The following is an 18,858-nucleotide window of genomic DNA, read 5'->3' as shown; positions in this document are numbered from 1 at the left end:
GTACACCCCTGGAGGGACTGCAGCCATGGGTAAGGCCATGTTGGAGCAGGTTCACTCCTGAAGTGACTGTGGCTGTGGGTAAGGCCACACTGGAGCAGGTCTATCTCTGAAGGCATTGTGGCCCATGAATAAGGCCATGCTGGAACATGTGCACCTCAAAGCGACTGTGGCTGTGGATAAGTCTGTGTCGCAGCAGGTATACCCCTGGAGAGACTGTGGCTCAGAGATAAGGCTCCACTTGGAGCAGGCACACCCCTAAGGGACTGCAGTCTGTGGATAAGTCCAAGCCGGAGCAGGAGCAAGGGGAGGAGTTCATTGCAATGTTAAACCCGATGGTCTGGTCCAAAGGGGCCAGGGGTAGAGATTGTAATGGATATATCTTTAAATTGTTGTAACCCAGGATTTGAGTTGCATGTTCTAGGAATTACTACAGCAGGAACCACCTGAACCAATGGAGGAGAAGCCTTACAAGAAGCAGTGCAAGTGCAGCAGTGACCTGACCTGAGCTGGCTTTGGTGCCCAATAACTCCATGCAACACACCACCTCTCCTGTCCTGAGTGACCACCATAACAGATGGAGCCCAAAGACATGGACTAAATTAACTCAGTGGACATTTTGTGGACATTTTAAAGACATTTCACAGGGGTGGTGCATAGACGAAGGGACTGATACCTGCGTATTGTATCAAAGGATTGGAAGTGGGGCAGTGGTTAATGATGTTGTATTGGATAGTGTGGGACCTGAGCATGGCGTAAATGGTATGGAATAAGGGGTGGAGAATGTGCTGGTTTTGGCTGGGACAGAGTTAATTTTCTTCATAGTGGCTAGTATGGGGCTATGTTTTGGATTTGTGCTGAAAACAGTGTTGATAACACAGGGATGTTTTCGTTACTGCTGAGCAGTGCTTACACAGAGCCAAGGCCTCTTCTGCTTCTCACCCCACCCCACCAGTGAGTAGGCTGGGGGTGCACAAGAAGGTGGGAGAGGACACAGCCAGGACAGCTGACCCCAGCTGACCAAAGGGCTATTCCATACCATATGATGTCATGCTCAGCATATAAAGCTGGGGGAAGAAGAAGGAAGGGGGGACGTTCAGAGTGATGGCGTTTGTCTTCCCAAGTAACCATTACGTGTGATGGAGCCCTGCTTTCCTGGAGATGGCTGAACACCTGCCTGCCAATGGGAAGTAGTGAATGAATTCCTTGCTTTGCTTTGCTTGTGCACACAGCTTTTGCTTTACCTATTAAACTGTCTTCATCCCAACCCACGAGTTTTCTCACTTTTACCCTTCCGATTCTCTCCCCCATCCCACTGCGGGGGGGGGGGTGAGCAAGCAGCTGTGTGGGGCTTAGTTGCCAGCTGGGGTTAAACCACAACAGCCTGCACAGTTGGCTAGCTTTAGCCATGATACAGGACCAATGGGTGACAAACCTGAACTCCTTCCCTCACCTATTATCTTACAAAGTCTATGTCTTTAACAATAATCAAGAGGCTTGAAATATCTGCTTCTTACCCTTGAAGTCCCTTTCTCCATCAAACTAAATGTATGGTCAAAGGTTTTATAACAAATATCCTGTTATAAAGCAGCTAGAAAGCTGACTTCTTGAACAGTTAAGCAAAGAATAACCGCTACAGAGACCAGGTGTACTGCCTCTGAAAAAGCTGCAGACTGAACAGGCACTGAGCATATATTAGAAATTATTATTTCACATGTTGTCTAAACAATCTGGATAACAGTTTAAAAAAAAAAATCTTGTAAGAAAGAGTATATCTTTATAGACAATGTATCCTGTATCTGATGTATCTCTAAACTGTGATACTGGCATTAGCTTTCCCATTTGTGGTAGGCTAGTATCCCTGCTGTAATAAAGCAGTGACTGAAAACATAAAAATGAAGTTGAGAAAGCACTTTGTGTATCTTTTGTCATCTTCTACAGCTATAATTTTAATTAGAAGAGAAGAGACGGTGTGATGAATCAACTTTTCACTAATTGCAAGCATATGCTCTATCCACCCCCGTCTCAGAATTTCTTCTGCATTTAAACTTTAAAGGCTAAACTAAATAAAATTGCAAGTGGCTACACTTTAAAGTCACTAGACCAAATGCCAATCTCTCCTGTGCCTTGGTGTAGGACGGTCTCTTCTGAAAAGGTGGATAAATTAGAATGTTAATTAAACATGAAATATAAATTGTACCTGCAGTTCTTCCAGGAGATCAAAGTTCTGTTTGCGCAAGCTACTGTTTGCCTTTTCTAATTTATCCAGTCTCTGATTGTCATTTAAAGATGAATCTATAAGCTCATCCTGAAGCACATGGTATTCTACTTCATAAGCTTGCAACTGCTTGGCAATATCCATTTCAAACACCTGTTGTATATAAAAATATTATTAGGTGCTGTGCAGATCAAAAACATAGCTCATTTAATGCTTTAAAATCTATGAATCTAGACTTAGATATCTAATCACTGCATATAAAAAAAGGACTTAATTTTTGGCATTCACGTTTCCTATTCTGGAAATGGCAAGATTGCGGCAGTAGAGTGCAATACATTGGCATTGGAACTACTTAAAAACTTTGCAACTGATTTGCTGCCTGACTTCAGCAAAATCACTTACACTAAAGTTTTCAAGAAGTGTAGACTTTGTAGGGTATTCCCCTTTTTAGATTTCAAATTTATGCATCTCAGTTTGGCATAAACCCTACTAGACATACTTGGAATTAAATGAACACTTTAGAAAAGCATGGTTCAAGCCCACGTGCCACAGGTACAAGTGTAAGGCTAAGTAGAATGAAAGCTTTAAATGAAAAACAGTAAACATTGCTAGGTTTATTTATGATTCTACGGTACTCCTAATGACTGAAAGAAAATGAAATAATCTATCCTTACACTAATACACTTAATGGAAACTTTATGTAATGTCAAAGCAGACTTCTATTATTGTTAACTACGAATTACCAAAATGAGTGCTCAGTCTTATACATTAATATTAAGAAAACCTTTTATTTTAAAAGCAGATAAATAAATTGAGGTGCACAGAGTGACCCAAAGGAAAAAACTGCTATTGTATTTTCCTTTTTCTAGGTTTTGGCAAAGATCTGCCCTCAAATTATTTCGGAAATATGTCTCTCACATCCCTGAGCTAGTTATCTCCTCTGAAAGCAGTGAAAAAGGTGGTAAATTAAAAGGACAAGTGTGCTCATCACAGAACATAGTAGAAACAAAAGTTGATTTTAAAATGCATCTGGAGAATAGCCCAAGAATAGAAGTTCAAGGGTTATTCTTTATTTTTAAACCTCTTGTACTTTATTCCTTTGGGAAATTAGTCAAATATAAAATCCTATCTTAAATACCTGTTGAAATAACAAGAATTATTTCCTATTTTATCTATCTGCTTTGTCTACAAAACTTTAACTGTTGGTTATAGTTAAAGAAAACATCAGTTTATGAAATGTTCCTGACACCTGCTACATATGCTATAAAAAAATTCTCTCATAGTTGTATAGCAGCAGAAACAAACATACTGAGCATCTAAGTACAGAAGGCTGATATACAATTTTAATTTGAGTTTGGTTACACATATGGAACTTTCATTTTCTGTAGATCTGAGCATCTCTGGAGAATACACTGTTGAAATTTCAATAAAACAAACGGTGCACTTCAGCAGGGCAGAATGCTAGTTCCTCTCATGACCTCCGCCACTTCTAGCCTCTGTGCTCTTGGGAAGGAAGGGAAATCCCTGCTGTCATACCTAGAGTATCAAATCTGAAAGGGGGGAAACATGAGGCAAATCAAAAGCTTGACTTGAAAACTAGCTAACTGAAGGCACATTAGGGCACGTAAACTAAAGGCCACGCTGCAGAAGGTGTGAGGAGGATGGGGATTAGCCCAGGAGCTGTGTGTATGGACTGCAGGGCTGGCCAAACAGCTGCTCTCTTCAAAGGCAGCCCTGATCAAAGTAGGGGAACTGCTCTCCCTTCAACTCACTTCTACCTACCCACTTTAAATTTAGAGCAGTCAGAGCTGTCTAAACAGAGTATCTCTCCCTCCTTCTGCTCAAAGCCAATGGTTTTCTGCAGGTCACCTAAGCACTGCAAGTCTCTGCAGAGCTGTGCACGCCAGGCTTTCAGCCTGGCATGTAACATACCATCTCCTTTGCCCCCTAGAAATCACTTGCTTTCCTTCCCCTTGCACAGGCTTTCTAGCTCGCCCCTCCTTCCTTTGATAGTAAGCACTAGAAGCCATTTTTCTGATCCTAATTCAAGCAAACGTCCCCTGGAAGCTTTGCTGCCAGGGATCAGAAGGGAGCCCCTCGTAAGCACTCTGCAGTGTACTGCACTGCTGCCTGCTTTGTTTATCGAGCCACAGGCTTCGCAGATCTCCTGCAGCCCTTGGTGAGTGGCAGGCATTTGCAGTTCTGCGCAGTACACCCACCATGTTTTGGACCACAAAAGGCCTTCAGAAAAACAGGCTAAACCCCATCTTCTATTTGTCTGCTGCAAATTAGATGTCAAGTGTAACAGTTAGGGCTTCTAAACAGGCAAGCCTTAACTGCAACAATTTGTGATTTTTTCAAATTCCACAGTTGTCATCTGGAGCCTTCTGCTAGCTTAGCAATACTGCGTCACTCTCCTTGTCTGCCATTTAAAAAAAGTATATCAAGGATTCCCAGTTTTTGCTGTCTAGAGTCACTGCTCACTGCAAGAGACTGCACTGCCCCATGTACTCCTGGCAGAAGTACTAAGGCACTGTTATACTGAACCAGCACCATAAAAGCCAGTATAGACAAAGTCAACATAGGGAGGCTTCTAATTTCATTAAGTAAGGTCAACATTTGTGAGGCTCTTCTAAGTCAATTTTTGCTTCTGAAATGAGACTTGGAGAGCAAGATTCTTTGGAGACAGGAAAACTCAGAAGGCTTTTAGCCCAACCTTACTGCTTTTTTTGTGGAATGCACTGTGTAAGGGCTGTAATACTGCTGCCAGTAACAAAGTGTTGCACACTTCAAAAAAAAAAAAAAAAAAAAAAAAAGTAAACTAATTTTCATTAAAGGCTTCATAAAGTGACCAAAACCAAAATGTAGATGTATGAATAGAGAGGTACTATAAAAGTCATATGCTTCCAAAAGTTTTCAACATCTTCAGAACTACAGTAACAGAAGTCTCAGCTTGAAGTAACACAATACACTGTTGTGGTTTTTCTGTCAAGAACTTGTTAAAAAGAGCATTCCTTTGCATACTACTCATATGTTCAGATTATTTCATACCTGACTAATGGTCTTTTCCATCTGTACCAAACCCAAGTTGGGGAGAGTGCTTTTAATAAAGTCAACAATAGTTTCTAGGTTCTCATGCTGCAGAATCAAGGGCTTGTGGCTTCCCAAAAGGCTTAAAGCCACTTTAAATATAGCCTCTGATCCTTGAAGAAAGAGCATATCTGTGAAAACAAACAAAAAACAGAGTACATCAAGCAAGCACATCTTTTGACAAGAATATTAAAACAGTAAAACGTCCAAGGACAACAATTTCTCATAGGAGTGATCTGGAGGCTAAGTATACTGTGCCAGACACGTGCTTTTGTTACCGTGGCTATGGCTTTACAAGTTTTGTAGGATCAAGATTATTATTGTGAATAACACACTTGACTAACACAATCAATTGTTAATTTGTTCAGTGAGTTTTCATCCAAAAAACCAAATTAAAATTTAACCTAAGTACACAATAAACCAGGTAGTCAAGTTTGTCAGTGTTGCCACTTTTTGTGCAGTTAATAATTTTGTGCGCTTTTTTCTTTTGAGATGTTCATGGGAATCTGAATTTGAATAGAATTCTAATCCCAATGCCATTTAAAAATTCTTATACAACAGGCAAAAACTACACCTGAAGACACAACCAAAGATCTGAAGTTCTGTTCTTTTCTCGTCTGGTGGAGAAAGCCACAAAATCTCAGTTAATACAACATTGAGCACATGAGGCTAAATGCGCACTTTCCAGCAGCCTCAAGTTTCACGTGCACGTGCTTATTTTTAGTATGTGTCTCAACCACTTATGTTAATATTCTAATAACTACATTAGTAAGTACCCTGAAATCTTAGTAATACAGCTTAAGCATTAATATTGCAGGTGGCCCTGCAACGACAGCACCTGGCATACATTCAAGCACACTGAAACCACAGTATATAGTGACCTTTCAATGCAACTTCCTTTCTTTTCCTTTACAAATTGCCTATGTCTTTATAGGGGAAAGAAATAGAAGACTGCAATGAAAGCATCAGCCAAGAAACCCATCTTCACAAACCCATCTGTCCACAGTATAAACAGCATTGCCCTGCATTTGACTTTCCTGCTACTGTAACTCAGAATCTGCTCCTGGTTTTATTGAGGGACTCACTACAGGCAAAAGCATCTAACATGTGAAACAATACCGATGGAGGTGGAAGACAAAGAGAAGATACTGTGGTTTTATTCCATATTTCCTAAATATATTTTTATTTTTAAAGGGCTTCTCTTGTTTTTTCCCTTCTTTGTACTTGAAGCTGTGAATGAAGTCACAATCACTTATGAAGTAGTACAATGACACCAAATAAATAGTATGTCTTAATGATTAAAAAAAAAAAAAAGAATAAAAAGAGAGAGAGAATAAAAAACACCACAGTAAGGGAAACAACTACTAGCAAAACCACAGGTATCTCTGATGTAGTAAAGAACACATGAAAACACTGGCTAACTGCCTTTCTTAGTAAAAGCAACCTCTCTTTCCAAATTTGTATCAGAATGAAATTCCCCCTTGCGGTCTTTTGCCTGTAATGTTGAAGCCATAACTAATTTCAATTCTCTCTCTCTCTCTCTGAGAAAGAAAACCACAAGTAATAACTAACCATAAATCTTGCACTTTGCCACCATTTGTCCTAAAAGTGGTGTAAAATTTTTCAACTCTGATTCAATGTGAAGTCCAAAGGCAGGAATGATTGAAAAGTGGTTACAAAGCAGGCATCTGCCTCAATTCTCCATTGAAACTGAAAACTATGGGAAAATGCTTTATACGGAAAGCTCTATATTAGGACAGGGAATGCTGAAGAACAGCTAGGAAACACAAAGTGAAAAAAACAGAGCTGAAATAATGCATATTTATGATTCAGCACCTGCCCCATAAAGACATGTAGATTAACTCAAGGTGACCTGTAAGTTGTTAATGAATGTCTGTATGAGCTAAGCTGGTAATATACAGCTGAAATCCCTCTCTCATTTAAAATAGCAAGTACTTAACAAAGACCTGTTTGTTATCCACTCCCCACACTTCCTGTTAAGTGGGCTGCCAGCCAACGACAGTACAGTGAAGGTATCCAAATTAATGTCAGGATGACTGGCAGCCTATGGGATTAAAAAAATCAAGTTTTATCTACAATCATGAAACAAAATAAACATTATTCTACCACGTCTCCTCCATTAATAAGTAAATAGGAGTATTAAAGAACACATCTTTGTTAACGCTATACTTTCATTAGATCCTGCTCAGGAGAAGTGTTGAAAGTTTGGATAGATAATTAAAAAGTTAAAAGGAGTTTTGCTATTTGACTCATAAAACAGTCTTTGGGTTAACCTCTTTCTAGCACACTTCTTTTACATATTGCTTGTAAGATGCTTGAAAAAACTACACTTTATGGAAATCTAAAGGAAGTGGTCTGTAACAATTATATTATTAAATAGCAGTGAGGCTTCAAATATCAAGGGTTCAGAGATACCATGTTAGAAAATGGCAGTGAGTCTTACAGTCTTAGTAACCTATAGATGAGTTACTTCAACATTAAAAGGCAACATTCTTTCATCCCAAGGGTTCTAACAAGTGAGCAATGAAAATGTACATATGTTCTGCAAAAGTGTGTGAACACGAGTCAGAACTGATTGGATCCTAATTTGCCATGCTGCTAATGACAGCCGCTAGCAAAGTGACAGCTCTAGCCCTTTTTAGGTTTATAGTTGTGTTTCAGAGTCTTTAGCATGGGTGAAGATGAGATTTTACTTTCTAATGTAAAAGAATGTCCAGTGTTCTCAACTGACAGTTCTGGTAAACACTGTTTTAAGGAAATTACTAAATACTTTGAAACAGTAAAAACTGCAAGTGTCGGTCATGCTGGACCTTCTGTCTAAAAAACATCAAAGATCTTTAAGAGCTGCCAGTTTCAGTCACACATGCTTTTCTGTTCTTGACCTAAAATCAGTCCTGTGAAGATCATGTATCTATGCCTTCTATTCTAATGTAAAATCTTTGCTTTCTAAAGCCCTACAATCCTCCAATGACAGATAAAATACTAATCTGTGTATTAAGGCAGAAATCCAAATATACTGGATACACAAGGCACTTTTACACTCTCACTGCAGTCACTTGTCCAATTCAAAGACTCTTCTTATCATGTACAGTACTATGAATTATTAAGAATAATTGAAAGATGAACTGATTATAAACTCAGCATATGACACTCGTATACAGCACTTCATTTAATTCCTACAGATTATTACTGTCAGCTAGATACTTGTCGATGTGCCTTAGCCTACTTTGAACTGTCCCAGGAAAAAAAAAAATGCTGTCTTCCCTGGAGTTAAGATGCTAATCACAGGACATGTAGTGCTACTTAGCTATACACCATCCTTTTCACCGTGATTTCTTCTAGCACTACTTTTGGCATGTCCTTAAACAGAAATGGGACAGGATTCTTGTTGCTTCTTCTTGGAATCTATATTCATTATTTGTTAGTGTGTTACATGAGAATAGAATTTTTTAAGTCAGAAAAGTGTCATTATTAATACCCTAATAAATAATTGCTTCATTACATCTCTTAAGTGAGACTGACTAAGGAAAATGAAAATAGGTTCTCATTAGAAGAGAAGAATCGGGGGGAAAGCTCCAATCCACTCTGCTCATCATGGACAATCCAGTACTATGTAATGAAATTGAAAAACAAACAACTGAAAAGGAAATAAAGCATCTTCTCAAACACCAAACAATTAATCTATGAAATATACATCCATAAGATAGCATCAAGGTAAATTCTTAATTGGAATTTAATTTAAAAAAGATAACTTTACTTCTGTAGATTCTAAAAATAGGTAACAACTGACTTTGGATCCTAAACTCCATATGCTTCCAAATATTTTCAGAAAGTGAGATTATCAGTCAGGCTTAAAATTGTAAGGATAAGAAACACTAGTTTAAAAGCGCTATGTTTCTGCACAGTAAATCCATGATTAAACCGCAAGGGCCATCTCTGTATGTGTTTTAAAAACATAACCCTCAAAATAATTTTCCACTGACACTGTTGGAGACAATGATAATGGAGTAAATGGATATATTTCTCAGATGACTCCTTTGTTACATCTCTTTTCAGCTTGAAACTAATTGTCAGTGTTGAAGTGCCATTGTCGTAACACCATGCCTTCATGGCATCAAATTTTACATCCTTTCTACAAGTGGTTACAGGGTGGGAAAAGGTAACAATGAGGATGAAAAGACAGGACAATTTGGGACTGTCATATGCTTTCCTTCTCTCTCTTTCCATTTTACTGTAAATACAATATGCTCCATAAGATGACCTCTGTTGTTGTTCTTCTGTTCATCAATAGTAAGTAAAATATTTCTCCCAGGTGTCTGAAACAGGTTGGATAATAATGCTGTTCCTAATAACAGGATTCCAAATATAAGACTTCAAAAAGAACAGACAGAAGTTTTATGAAGAATTACCAAACACTCTGGCTACAAATCCGAGGGGAAACTGGGAGGCAAACATGGTGAGAAACCAGGGAGCAGCATAGAGGCTGGGGCCAATCTCATGTTCCTCTAGGTGGTTATAGAGATCTCGATGGTAGTCATGAAGAAGTCGAGACAGTTGATACATCTGGATCTGCATGGAATAAGAACAAAGAGAATAAGATAAACATGTTTTAACACTCACAGTAGCAAAGTCCCTGCTTCACACTCTTATTAGAAACAGCGAAAGATACTTGTCAATTGGTGTTTGGATGGAATTGTGTGAAGAAAATAAATACTCAGAAGCCACCTAAAAGACCCAGGATGGGTCACCTGTGAGCCTATGACAGGCTCATTTGCAGGGTCATTTGAACCTCACACAACACACAACAGAATTCTTCCTATTTATGGTTTTCATAGTTTCCCCAGTAGTCTTTTTATTTGAAACTAGTACATTTAAGATGATGTGTTCTTCTCCCAGATTATCCTTTCCCATTTTTGAGAACTGAATTTAAGTTCAAGTCCACATTTTGACAATGCTCTCTATATTGCATTATTATGGTTTAACATTAGCATCCTTTTATTAGAAAAATTGAATCATACCTGTAAAATTGTCATGTCAGGACGATATTGTTTTCTCAAGCCTATGTCAAACATGAGAAACTTCAGCATTTTAAAAGCATCTTCTTCACTCATATGAAGTAGTAAAACTCCTGCCACAAAACTAAGGCCTTGGCAATATCCTACTTCCTGGTCCAGAAGCGAATAGGCCTTCAAAATATTGTAGAGTGATAGCTGCCCAGCTCCCAGCTGTGCTGAGAAGTACGGATGTGTTGGAAATGTGCGCCCTGTGAAAACAGCTGAAGTGAGCGACGTAAACTAAAAAATAAACAAAAAAACCCCTTGCCATGTTATCAAATTAAACACTCTTTCAAAAAGGCAGACTCTTTTGAAAGGTGGATTCTGAGCCAACCCACAGGAAGACCATAAGAAAGTTAACAATACAAAACAATTGATTCTTATACTCTAATACTGTTTTGTTAAAGGAGTTGCAAAATTAATTCAGAAATTGTCAGGGGGATGGGGACAGTCTGTTGTTTAGAACAGCTGAGTAGCTGGTTCTTAAGACTGGCCCTTGATCTGTTTGTTAAAGGGCTTATAGGGGCTGGTTGCCTATAATAGCGGGAGACTCGATCCAGTGGCTTGACGAGTCACACAGTCCTCTTTTCTTGATTAAAAAGTGTTAGCTTTTAGATAACTATTAGGATCCAGGCACAGACTTAGAACATCTGAGCTCTCTGGGTTGGGGCCCCTTCCCTTACTCTTTTCTTCTTGTCTTTTTTTTCCAGCAGATGTGTCTCTTGTCACCTCCCTCCTTGCCTTGGTCCCTCCCAGTCTTATGGGTTCTTCCTCCTTTCCTGGAGCATGAAGCTCAGACTCTTCCATGAGCTGATCCAGTTCACTAATCTGGCAGAAAAAATCTCCTTTTACATGGGGTTAGTTGTTCTGGCCTGTCACTCAGCTGTGTCAGCTCCAGGAGGGGTCCCACAAGCACCAGTACAAGCGACGAGCACTTGGAAAGTGGGAGTCGGTTGCTGGAGCAAAACTTTCTCTTGGTAGCAATGGGCTTTGGATCTATTCCCCACATCTCTTTAATGCGGTAATCCCAGCCTAAGGTAAACTATACTAATTGTAGAGCTGTAGGAGCACAACTGAGCCATTTCCAGTTCTTCTGTTCTAGAACAAGATGATGACTTCCACGCCAGACTCGCTTACCTGTAAACTTTCATACAGAGCTGGGACCCACATGTCCTTAAACCAAACCAATCCAGCTAGGTAACTTACACAATCAGTCTGACCCACAATATTTACTTAGCGAATAAAAACTCAATTTGTCTTTTTTTCTGCAGCCCTTACAATATCAAGAATTGTGTAGCTATATATGTGCTCTCATATATGCTATATACATATTATATGAGAGCACAGCTAATGGAGGCAGCCAACAGACATGGCACTTTGTGCAGCAGTTTCTGGGCTTTGCTTCTTTGCACTCTTGAGCATCTGGATTCTTTGGGATTGCCAGGGGAGTCCTGGGAACCTGAGGGTACTGCTGCTGGCAGGTAAGGCTGAGGCTGTGGTAAGGGTAGCTCTGGCAGCTTCTAACCAACCCTTGGCAGCTGCCCTTGATGACAGAGTGCCTGTAGCCTTTGTTCTAGCTGATCCCTGATTAGGGAGGGTCATTAATGACCTGGACAATGGGGCAGAGAGCACCCTCAGCAGGTTTGCAGATGATACAAAACGGGGAGCAGTGGCAGATACACCTGAGGGTCGTGCTGCTGTTCAGAGGGACCTTGACAGGCTGGAGAAATGGGCTGACAGGAGCTTCGTGAAGTTCAACAAAGGGAAGTGCAAAAATCCCGCACCTGGGGAGGAACAACCCCATACACCAGTATATGCTGAGGGACCCCCAGCTGGAAAGCAGCTTTGCAGAAAAGCACCTGGGGTCCTGGTGGTCGCCAAGTTGAACATGAGCCAGCAACGTGCCCTCGCAGCAAAGAAGGCTAAAGGTATCCTGGGCTGCATTAGGAACAGTGTTGCCAGCAGGTCGAGGGAGGTGATTCTTCCCCTCTACTCAGCACTGGTGAGGTCACGCCTGGAGTGCTGGGTCCAGTTCTGGGCTCCCCAGTAAAAGAGAGACATGGACATACTGGAGAGAGCCCAGCAAAGGGCCACTAAGATGATGAAGGGACTGGAGCACCTCTCCTATGAAGAAAGGCTGACAGACCTGGGACTAAGCCCGGAGAAGAAAAGCCTCAGAGGGATCTTATCAATGTGCACAAATACCCTGTGGGAGTGAATGAAGAAAAGGGAGCCAGGCTCTTCTCGGTAGTGCCCGCTGACAGGACAAGAGGCAACAGGCACAAACTGAAATACAGGAAATTCCACCTAACATAAGAAAAAAATCTTTTTTTATTGTAAGGGTGGCGAGACACTGGCACAGGCTGCCCAGAGAGGTTACGGAGTCTCCATCTATGGACATATTCAAACCCTGAGCAAACATGGTCCTGGGCAACCTGCTTTAGATGACCCTGCTTTGAGCAGGGGGATTGGACTAGATGATCTCAAGAGCTCCCTTCTAACCTCAACCACTCTGTGAGTCTGTGAATAGAGACATTAAAGGCTTCATTTTTACAGATTTTTTTCAAAAACTTTTCCAAAAGGGAGTATTTTCATTTCTAGGAAAAAAGCCTCCCCCTATCAGTTTTCCCCTGTGAAATACCTCAACGGAGAAGAGATTTTATACTTCTTTTGTTCTAGTATTAAGTGGAGCTTGTTTTTCAGTTGCCCACTTGTTAAATACCACCCCACCCTTTAGCTCCTGGAATGCTTCTGTGCTGCCAGATAGTATCAGAGCTCCTGTTTCAAGAAGACAAAGCCTGGGGCAGAGTCCTAGCCTGTCACACTGGCATTCAGTTCCTGAGAAGGTCTCCCCTGGCCAGGCTGTCACAGAGTTGAATGTTACAGAAGAAATATTTCTAGCTTCCAAGTAAGAAGGAGCTTGTGTTCCTTTGCAAAGGAATCCTCTGCCTGAATGACAAGTTATCACAGCATGGTCTAAAGGCAGACCTGTACTGCCTCACTCACGCAGCAAGGTTCCTTTCATATAAGTCATGAAGAAAAGTTACAAGCTGAGCAAGAATAAAAATGCAAAGAAGTTCTAAAAAACAGTAAATGGAGGAGGAGCAGAACTGCTAAACTCACAAGCTGATTTTTTTCTGAGTGCCCTGGTGATGACTTAACTAAGAATTTTAGCTCTTACTTAGGAGCAAACAACTCCTGGCCCTGCTGAAAAGAGACCCTAAATGAACTGTGATACTTTCTCATTCTGGTGCTCTTGAGGTAAGTACCTACTACTTTAATTTTGAAATGTAATAAAACAAAACATAATTTTCTACTGTGTTCAGCAAACACTCAGTGATGAGTACAGTGGTTTCCTACACTGATAGCATCTGGAAGTCAATTTACCCTACCTTATTGAGAGAAGAAATGATTTACTGAACATGACTTTGGTGTTCAGGACCTGAAATCCCCAGTGACTGCAGTGGTTGTGCAGGTGGGGCCACGCAAGGAAATACACAAAAAAAGCCTTCAGGGAATTGTGGCTTTGTTCTTGTCCATGTAATGAAATAGCACTGTGACACATAAACTGGGCCAGGAAAGCGGCTGCTGTATCTTACCTCTGCATCCAGATGCACACTTCTGTCCTCATTCTCAGGAAGCACTATTTACAGCTCAGGATGCATTGATTCAACTAAGTGTGAGCAATACTATTACAGCTTTGGCTCATACTGTGTTAGCAAGACCTCTTTAGCTTAATTTGGGAAAGCTTTTCTAAATATTATAACCACATGTTGCAAGAACATAGGTTTTTCTCTCAAGGGAGAAGTGCATGCTTTCAGAAGGATTCTTAAAGATTTAAGAGAAAACACTTCTGATAGCCTGAAGGAACACAAGTTAGAACATGCAAATTCCTTCCAGCTGCCTATCCAGTCCTGCTGTCTGTCACTGTGCAGCACTACTCTATTTCAATGTGAATCACTAGGAAACTAGGAAGTCTTAAGCTTCCTAGTTTCATCTTACTGAAAATAGGGCCCAATCCTTCCCTCAGCTAATGGGCTACCAAATAGCTCCCCGACAAAAACAACACTGCATGAAAACCACCATGAAGTTACCAATTTGCCAACACATGCAGTCATTTGTTTCTACAAGCAGAGCACACAGCTAAGATGGGAAAGTATTTGTGTGCAGAACCAGGCAGAAAATATGAAGAGCTTGCTGAGCTAGCATGCCCCAATCTGCTGTGTGAGCCAACCAAACTCAGACTGACTGGGCTCCCTACTGTCCAGGACTTGTCCCACCCCTCTCCCCTCTGCTGAAGGTGTTCAGTTCGCTAACCTGGCACAAAACTATTCACCCCTTACTGAGGCACTTCAGTGCGACAGAATCCCAACGTTCATTGCCAGGGGTAACAACACCAGGTACGCTGACTTGCTCCTGGTTTCTCAGACATTAAACTGAATTAAAATAACCAAGGGAGGAGAAAACAATATCTTAAAAAATATCCACAACTGTATATTCATGAGGATAATCTGTAGATTATCTGTAAAAACTTCCAATTCAGCCATATACCAGTGAGGTGTTATAAACTTCCATCAGATGGCTTACATTCAAACACAAATACTTTTGCCAGGGTAAAGGTTAGACATGTGAACATGTGACTCAGCAATCGCGTATATTTGAATAATTACTGCCATGTTAGAAATACTTCAATGACCGCAACAGATTCCACAGAATACTCAACCCAGCTGAGGAGCAGCCATGTGCTGCCTGGGGGCAGGACTGGACAGAATAAGGAACAGCCTTCATGAGGGAAGGCGGAGAGGATGCCAAAAAGTGCCTCTGTGAGGTCTACGAAACAAATGGCCGACTTGTGGGAGCTTCTGAGATGGAGAGGTCACTGGTACTGATATAGACCTTAACAAAACCCTCGGGGAGCAGCAGCAACCAGAGACAGTAACAATGTTTAATACTGATCCACATCTTACAGAGCATACTGACTTTTGGTCTTATTAAATGTTCCCGGGTTTCATTATCGTCTTAGTCTAGCAGTGGCAAGAGTCAACCAATGAAAGACAATCTCACACAAGGGAACTAAAAGTGATAAAGGAAGAGGACCAGGAAAAGTAAAAGGAAGTGTTAAGAATGGCATAATTTTTTGAGGTATATGAAGACTGCTCTTTTACAATTATCTGGAGTGCTCTCTTCTGCTCCTACCCTAAAACAATCATTTCATGCCATTTAGATTTCATTTCTCCTGTTTCCTTCTAATACTAGAAAAAACTTTTTGAACTTTGAACGATAATGTGAGGGAAAATGGAAAACTCTACTCAAGAAGACCAAAAGCCTGCCTGAAACCCACCTCCCAGTCACTTCAAATTTAAGAGCCTTGGTTCCTAACCTCTCTCTACTAAACTCAATGGACTATAGTATATGTGCCTCCACAGACCAATTCACTGTACCTAAATCAGGAGCCAGCTACTGCTTAAAATTAGGCAATGTGAATAGCCTGCCTTAAAATGAGCCTTTTTTTTTAATTATTAAAAAGAGCTTCTTTCATAATTGTTTTAATACAAGTAAAAATACCAACTGCCAGCAACTACCCATTAAAAAAAGAAAAAAAAAGAAAAAAGAAAAACTTCTGCATTATTTCAAGTAAATGTGTTTAACAGAGACAGCAAACACTGGACATCAGGAATGACTAGCACATGATTCAACAGCCTGCCCTAATATATTGACTTCCTTTCTTGATAATTTGTATTCCATGGGCCTGTGGAGTTCACTGTCAATATGTGAAATACAGATGCATTACAGTTACATCTAGCAACCTCTTATTACCACATGTTGCAAAGGACCTCTGAGCTTGAAACACAGATTTGTTTTTTCCTAATGATGTCAAGTAATAGTTCTCACTTATACCAGATTAAAAGCAGTTCTTACGAACAACCTGTTATTAAAAGGTGAGAGCTTTTTGTGTGTTACCTTCTTTTATTTAATTCTCTTCCAGAGATCATAAAACCCTTACTTTAATTTCAGACCACTACTGTACTTACCCAGGTCAATAAGTATTGCATGTTGCTGGGAAGTTAGTTGTTTTAGGAGTTCTTTATAAGGTGTGTCCTTTGGTTGTTGTTTACTTGGAAACTGATGTTTAAGATGGTATTGCTCTGCTAGAAACTTCCAGATCTCCCCACGGTGGTGACGTGGTACTCCTGAGAGAAGAAAGTCACTAAACCAGCAATTTGTACTCATACTGAGGGTTCAGCTATAGTTGAGCTAACAGGCTGGAGGAACTGAAGATCCAAATCTGCTAGATATGCAAGCAGATCCCTATCTGTTATCTCCGTATCTGCTGTCTCCAGTAGACCACAGAAGCAGATCAAACTACCATGCTTGTACTTCTTCAACCAATAAAACACATCAGCATCTTAACAGGAGAGATTTAAGGTAGAAACAGGGTGAGCTGCCTAAGTCTAAGGTTACCGCTTACATTCAGTCTGAGAAGTACTAGAAGAGGTAGCAAAAATTGCAATACTGGTCTCTGAAAAGTTATATGCTTATCTCCCATTTTTGCATGTAAAGTACACAATAAAGCACTGCAATAGAACTAATTAACATTTTTCACTAATATAGCACTGACACTGTCATTAGGAGTAAGTTTTAGGAAGGTAGGATGCATGCATACCAAAAGTATAAACAAGTACAAATGAGATGTGATCTAGAGACTACAACAGAAGGCAGATAATCAGAAAGCAAGTACTGTATTTCTAGTTTTGCTATTGGTTTGCTGAATCACTGGTACACATAAAAGTGTTCTAAAGCTTGAATTTCTTTATAAAAAGGGATGATGCTACTTAACTATTTCACATAGGCAACGCTAGCCTTCAGTTGTATCTATATGCAAAGCTCTGAAAGTAACAGAAAAGTTACTGTTACATGCATACTTTATTCAGCACAAGACTGGCACTATTAAATCATCTACACAAGAAATCAATACGCTATTCTTTGGGAAAGTACTCTCTCTAACCCATGATGTACTGGAATCAGATATTACAGTTTGAAGTAACTTACAGCTTAAAGTTTTTTGGACTGCTTTTTTCTTTTGGTATATATGTAACATATGGATGACAACAATAATAGGAGAAATCAAAATTGACTCAAGCATACAACTTATATGGAAAGATAACAAAACATATTAGAGCAATCTCACTGCCTTCTCTCATATAAGCACAAAAGGATATGAATTTATCTCTGCAATAGTTATTTTTACTACACTATCATAATCCAGAGACAATTGCTTGAAAATGAAATGCTAGTAGAAATGTATAATATTTGAATCCATATCACAAGTGTATTTAGAGAACATTTCTGTAAATTAGTTTAGGGAACTTAAACCCAATTATCAAAAAGTCTCCAACATGAAACAGTGAGGGAAAGTGCTGTTTCAGTGCTGTTCTCCTCTTCAGATACACATCTAAAATCTCATTAGTTTCAGTGAGGTTGAATATGTCACATAGGGTAGAACTGGCCTAACAGTGCACATTTACAGCTGCAAAATTACAAATGAATTAAAATTCCCTTTAAGGAAGTAGTGCGATATTAAGTTTATCTCTGTATGCTGCATCATACATGTAAAATAAAGTATTTAGTTTACTACTTCCTAAATGAAAGATGGACTATATCTAAACATCTACTACAATGTACATTACAGGTCAACACTATGTATTTGTTATCCTAATTTAAGCCCCATGCTTATTGCAACCTGCATTTCTTATCTGTTTGCCTTGCTTACTCAAGTTATTTTTAATGGTTTTCGTCTAAACTAGAACTTGCTAAACTCAATGTAAATGCATTTTTCATTTCTGCATATGTATGAAATTTCTTCACTCTAAGAACTCTGACACAACGGGGCTCTAGAGAGCAGAGTGTAATAATAGCATCAAGAGATCGGGATAATTTCCCCATCTACTGGCTACTTGTATGTGCTTCTTACTAGCAATCCACTAAGCATGGCTTTATTTATTTTCTTATTGTGCATCACTCCAAATTTTTTAAGTTTTATTTTGAACTCTAACACAGGCCAGCATCACTGGACTATCAACAGAAACCAAGTTTTTCTCATGCTCAAATATTGACTGGACAGAGTCCTTTACCTGCATGAATGGAAGGAAACCTGTGATAATGAACTTTCCTTACTCTGCAGAGATTTGTGCTTGGGGCATTTGAAATTGTTAGAAATCTAGACTTACCTAGTCATCTTAAATGGACAATTTGGTTTAACTTGCTTGAATAATTGCATATAGGCAGGTGCAATATTTAAAATATTAAACTTCTGCTAGTGGTGAATTCTTGACACTTCCTTTACACATTGGAAAGCTTTGTATAGAACTATAAAAAGCTCCCTGGAGTAGCCATCTTTACCATAGGCTACATACAGCACTCAGCATAAGGCATTTAGGTCCAACCATAGCACAAATAACACTAAGTAATAACCCAATT

The 18,858-nt window shown here is 39.8% G+C and overlaps 1 protein-coding gene across 6 annotated transcripts in view; it reads right to left on the bottom strand.

The window, feature by feature from the left end:
- Window positions 1-18,858, bottom strand: part of TBC1D1 (TBC1 domain family member 1) — a 118,556-nt gene that overhangs the window by 4,636 nt on the left and 95,062 nt on the right. For all 6 annotated transcript variants that reach the window (XM_075499910.1, XM_075499909.1, XM_075499911.1 and 3 more), the window contains 5 exons: window positions 16,413-16,571; window positions 10,345-10,589; window positions 9,736-9,895; window positions 5,267-5,436; window positions 2,198-2,368 (listed from right to left, as the gene is read on the bottom strand). In XM_075499910.1, coding sequence (XP_075356025.1) covers window positions 2,198-2,368; window positions 5,267-5,436; window positions 9,736-9,895; window positions 10,345-10,589; window positions 16,413-16,571 — 905 coding nt within the window. The remainder of the gene's footprint in view (window positions 1-2,197; window positions 2,369-5,266; window positions 5,437-9,735; window positions 9,896-10,344; window positions 10,590-16,412; window positions 16,572-18,858) is intronic.

Source organism: Mycteria americana, chromosome 4 (assembly GCF_035582795.1).
Source record: "Mycteria americana isolate JAX WOST 10 ecotype Jacksonville Zoo and Gardens chromosome 4, USCA_MyAme_1.0, whole genome shotgun sequence".
Taxonomy (NCBI): Eukaryota; Metazoa; Chordata; class Aves; order Ciconiiformes; family Ciconiidae; genus Mycteria; species Mycteria americana.
The sequence above is the reverse complement of the archived record's forward strand: the minus strand, read 5'-3'. Positions and strand labels throughout refer to the sequence as shown.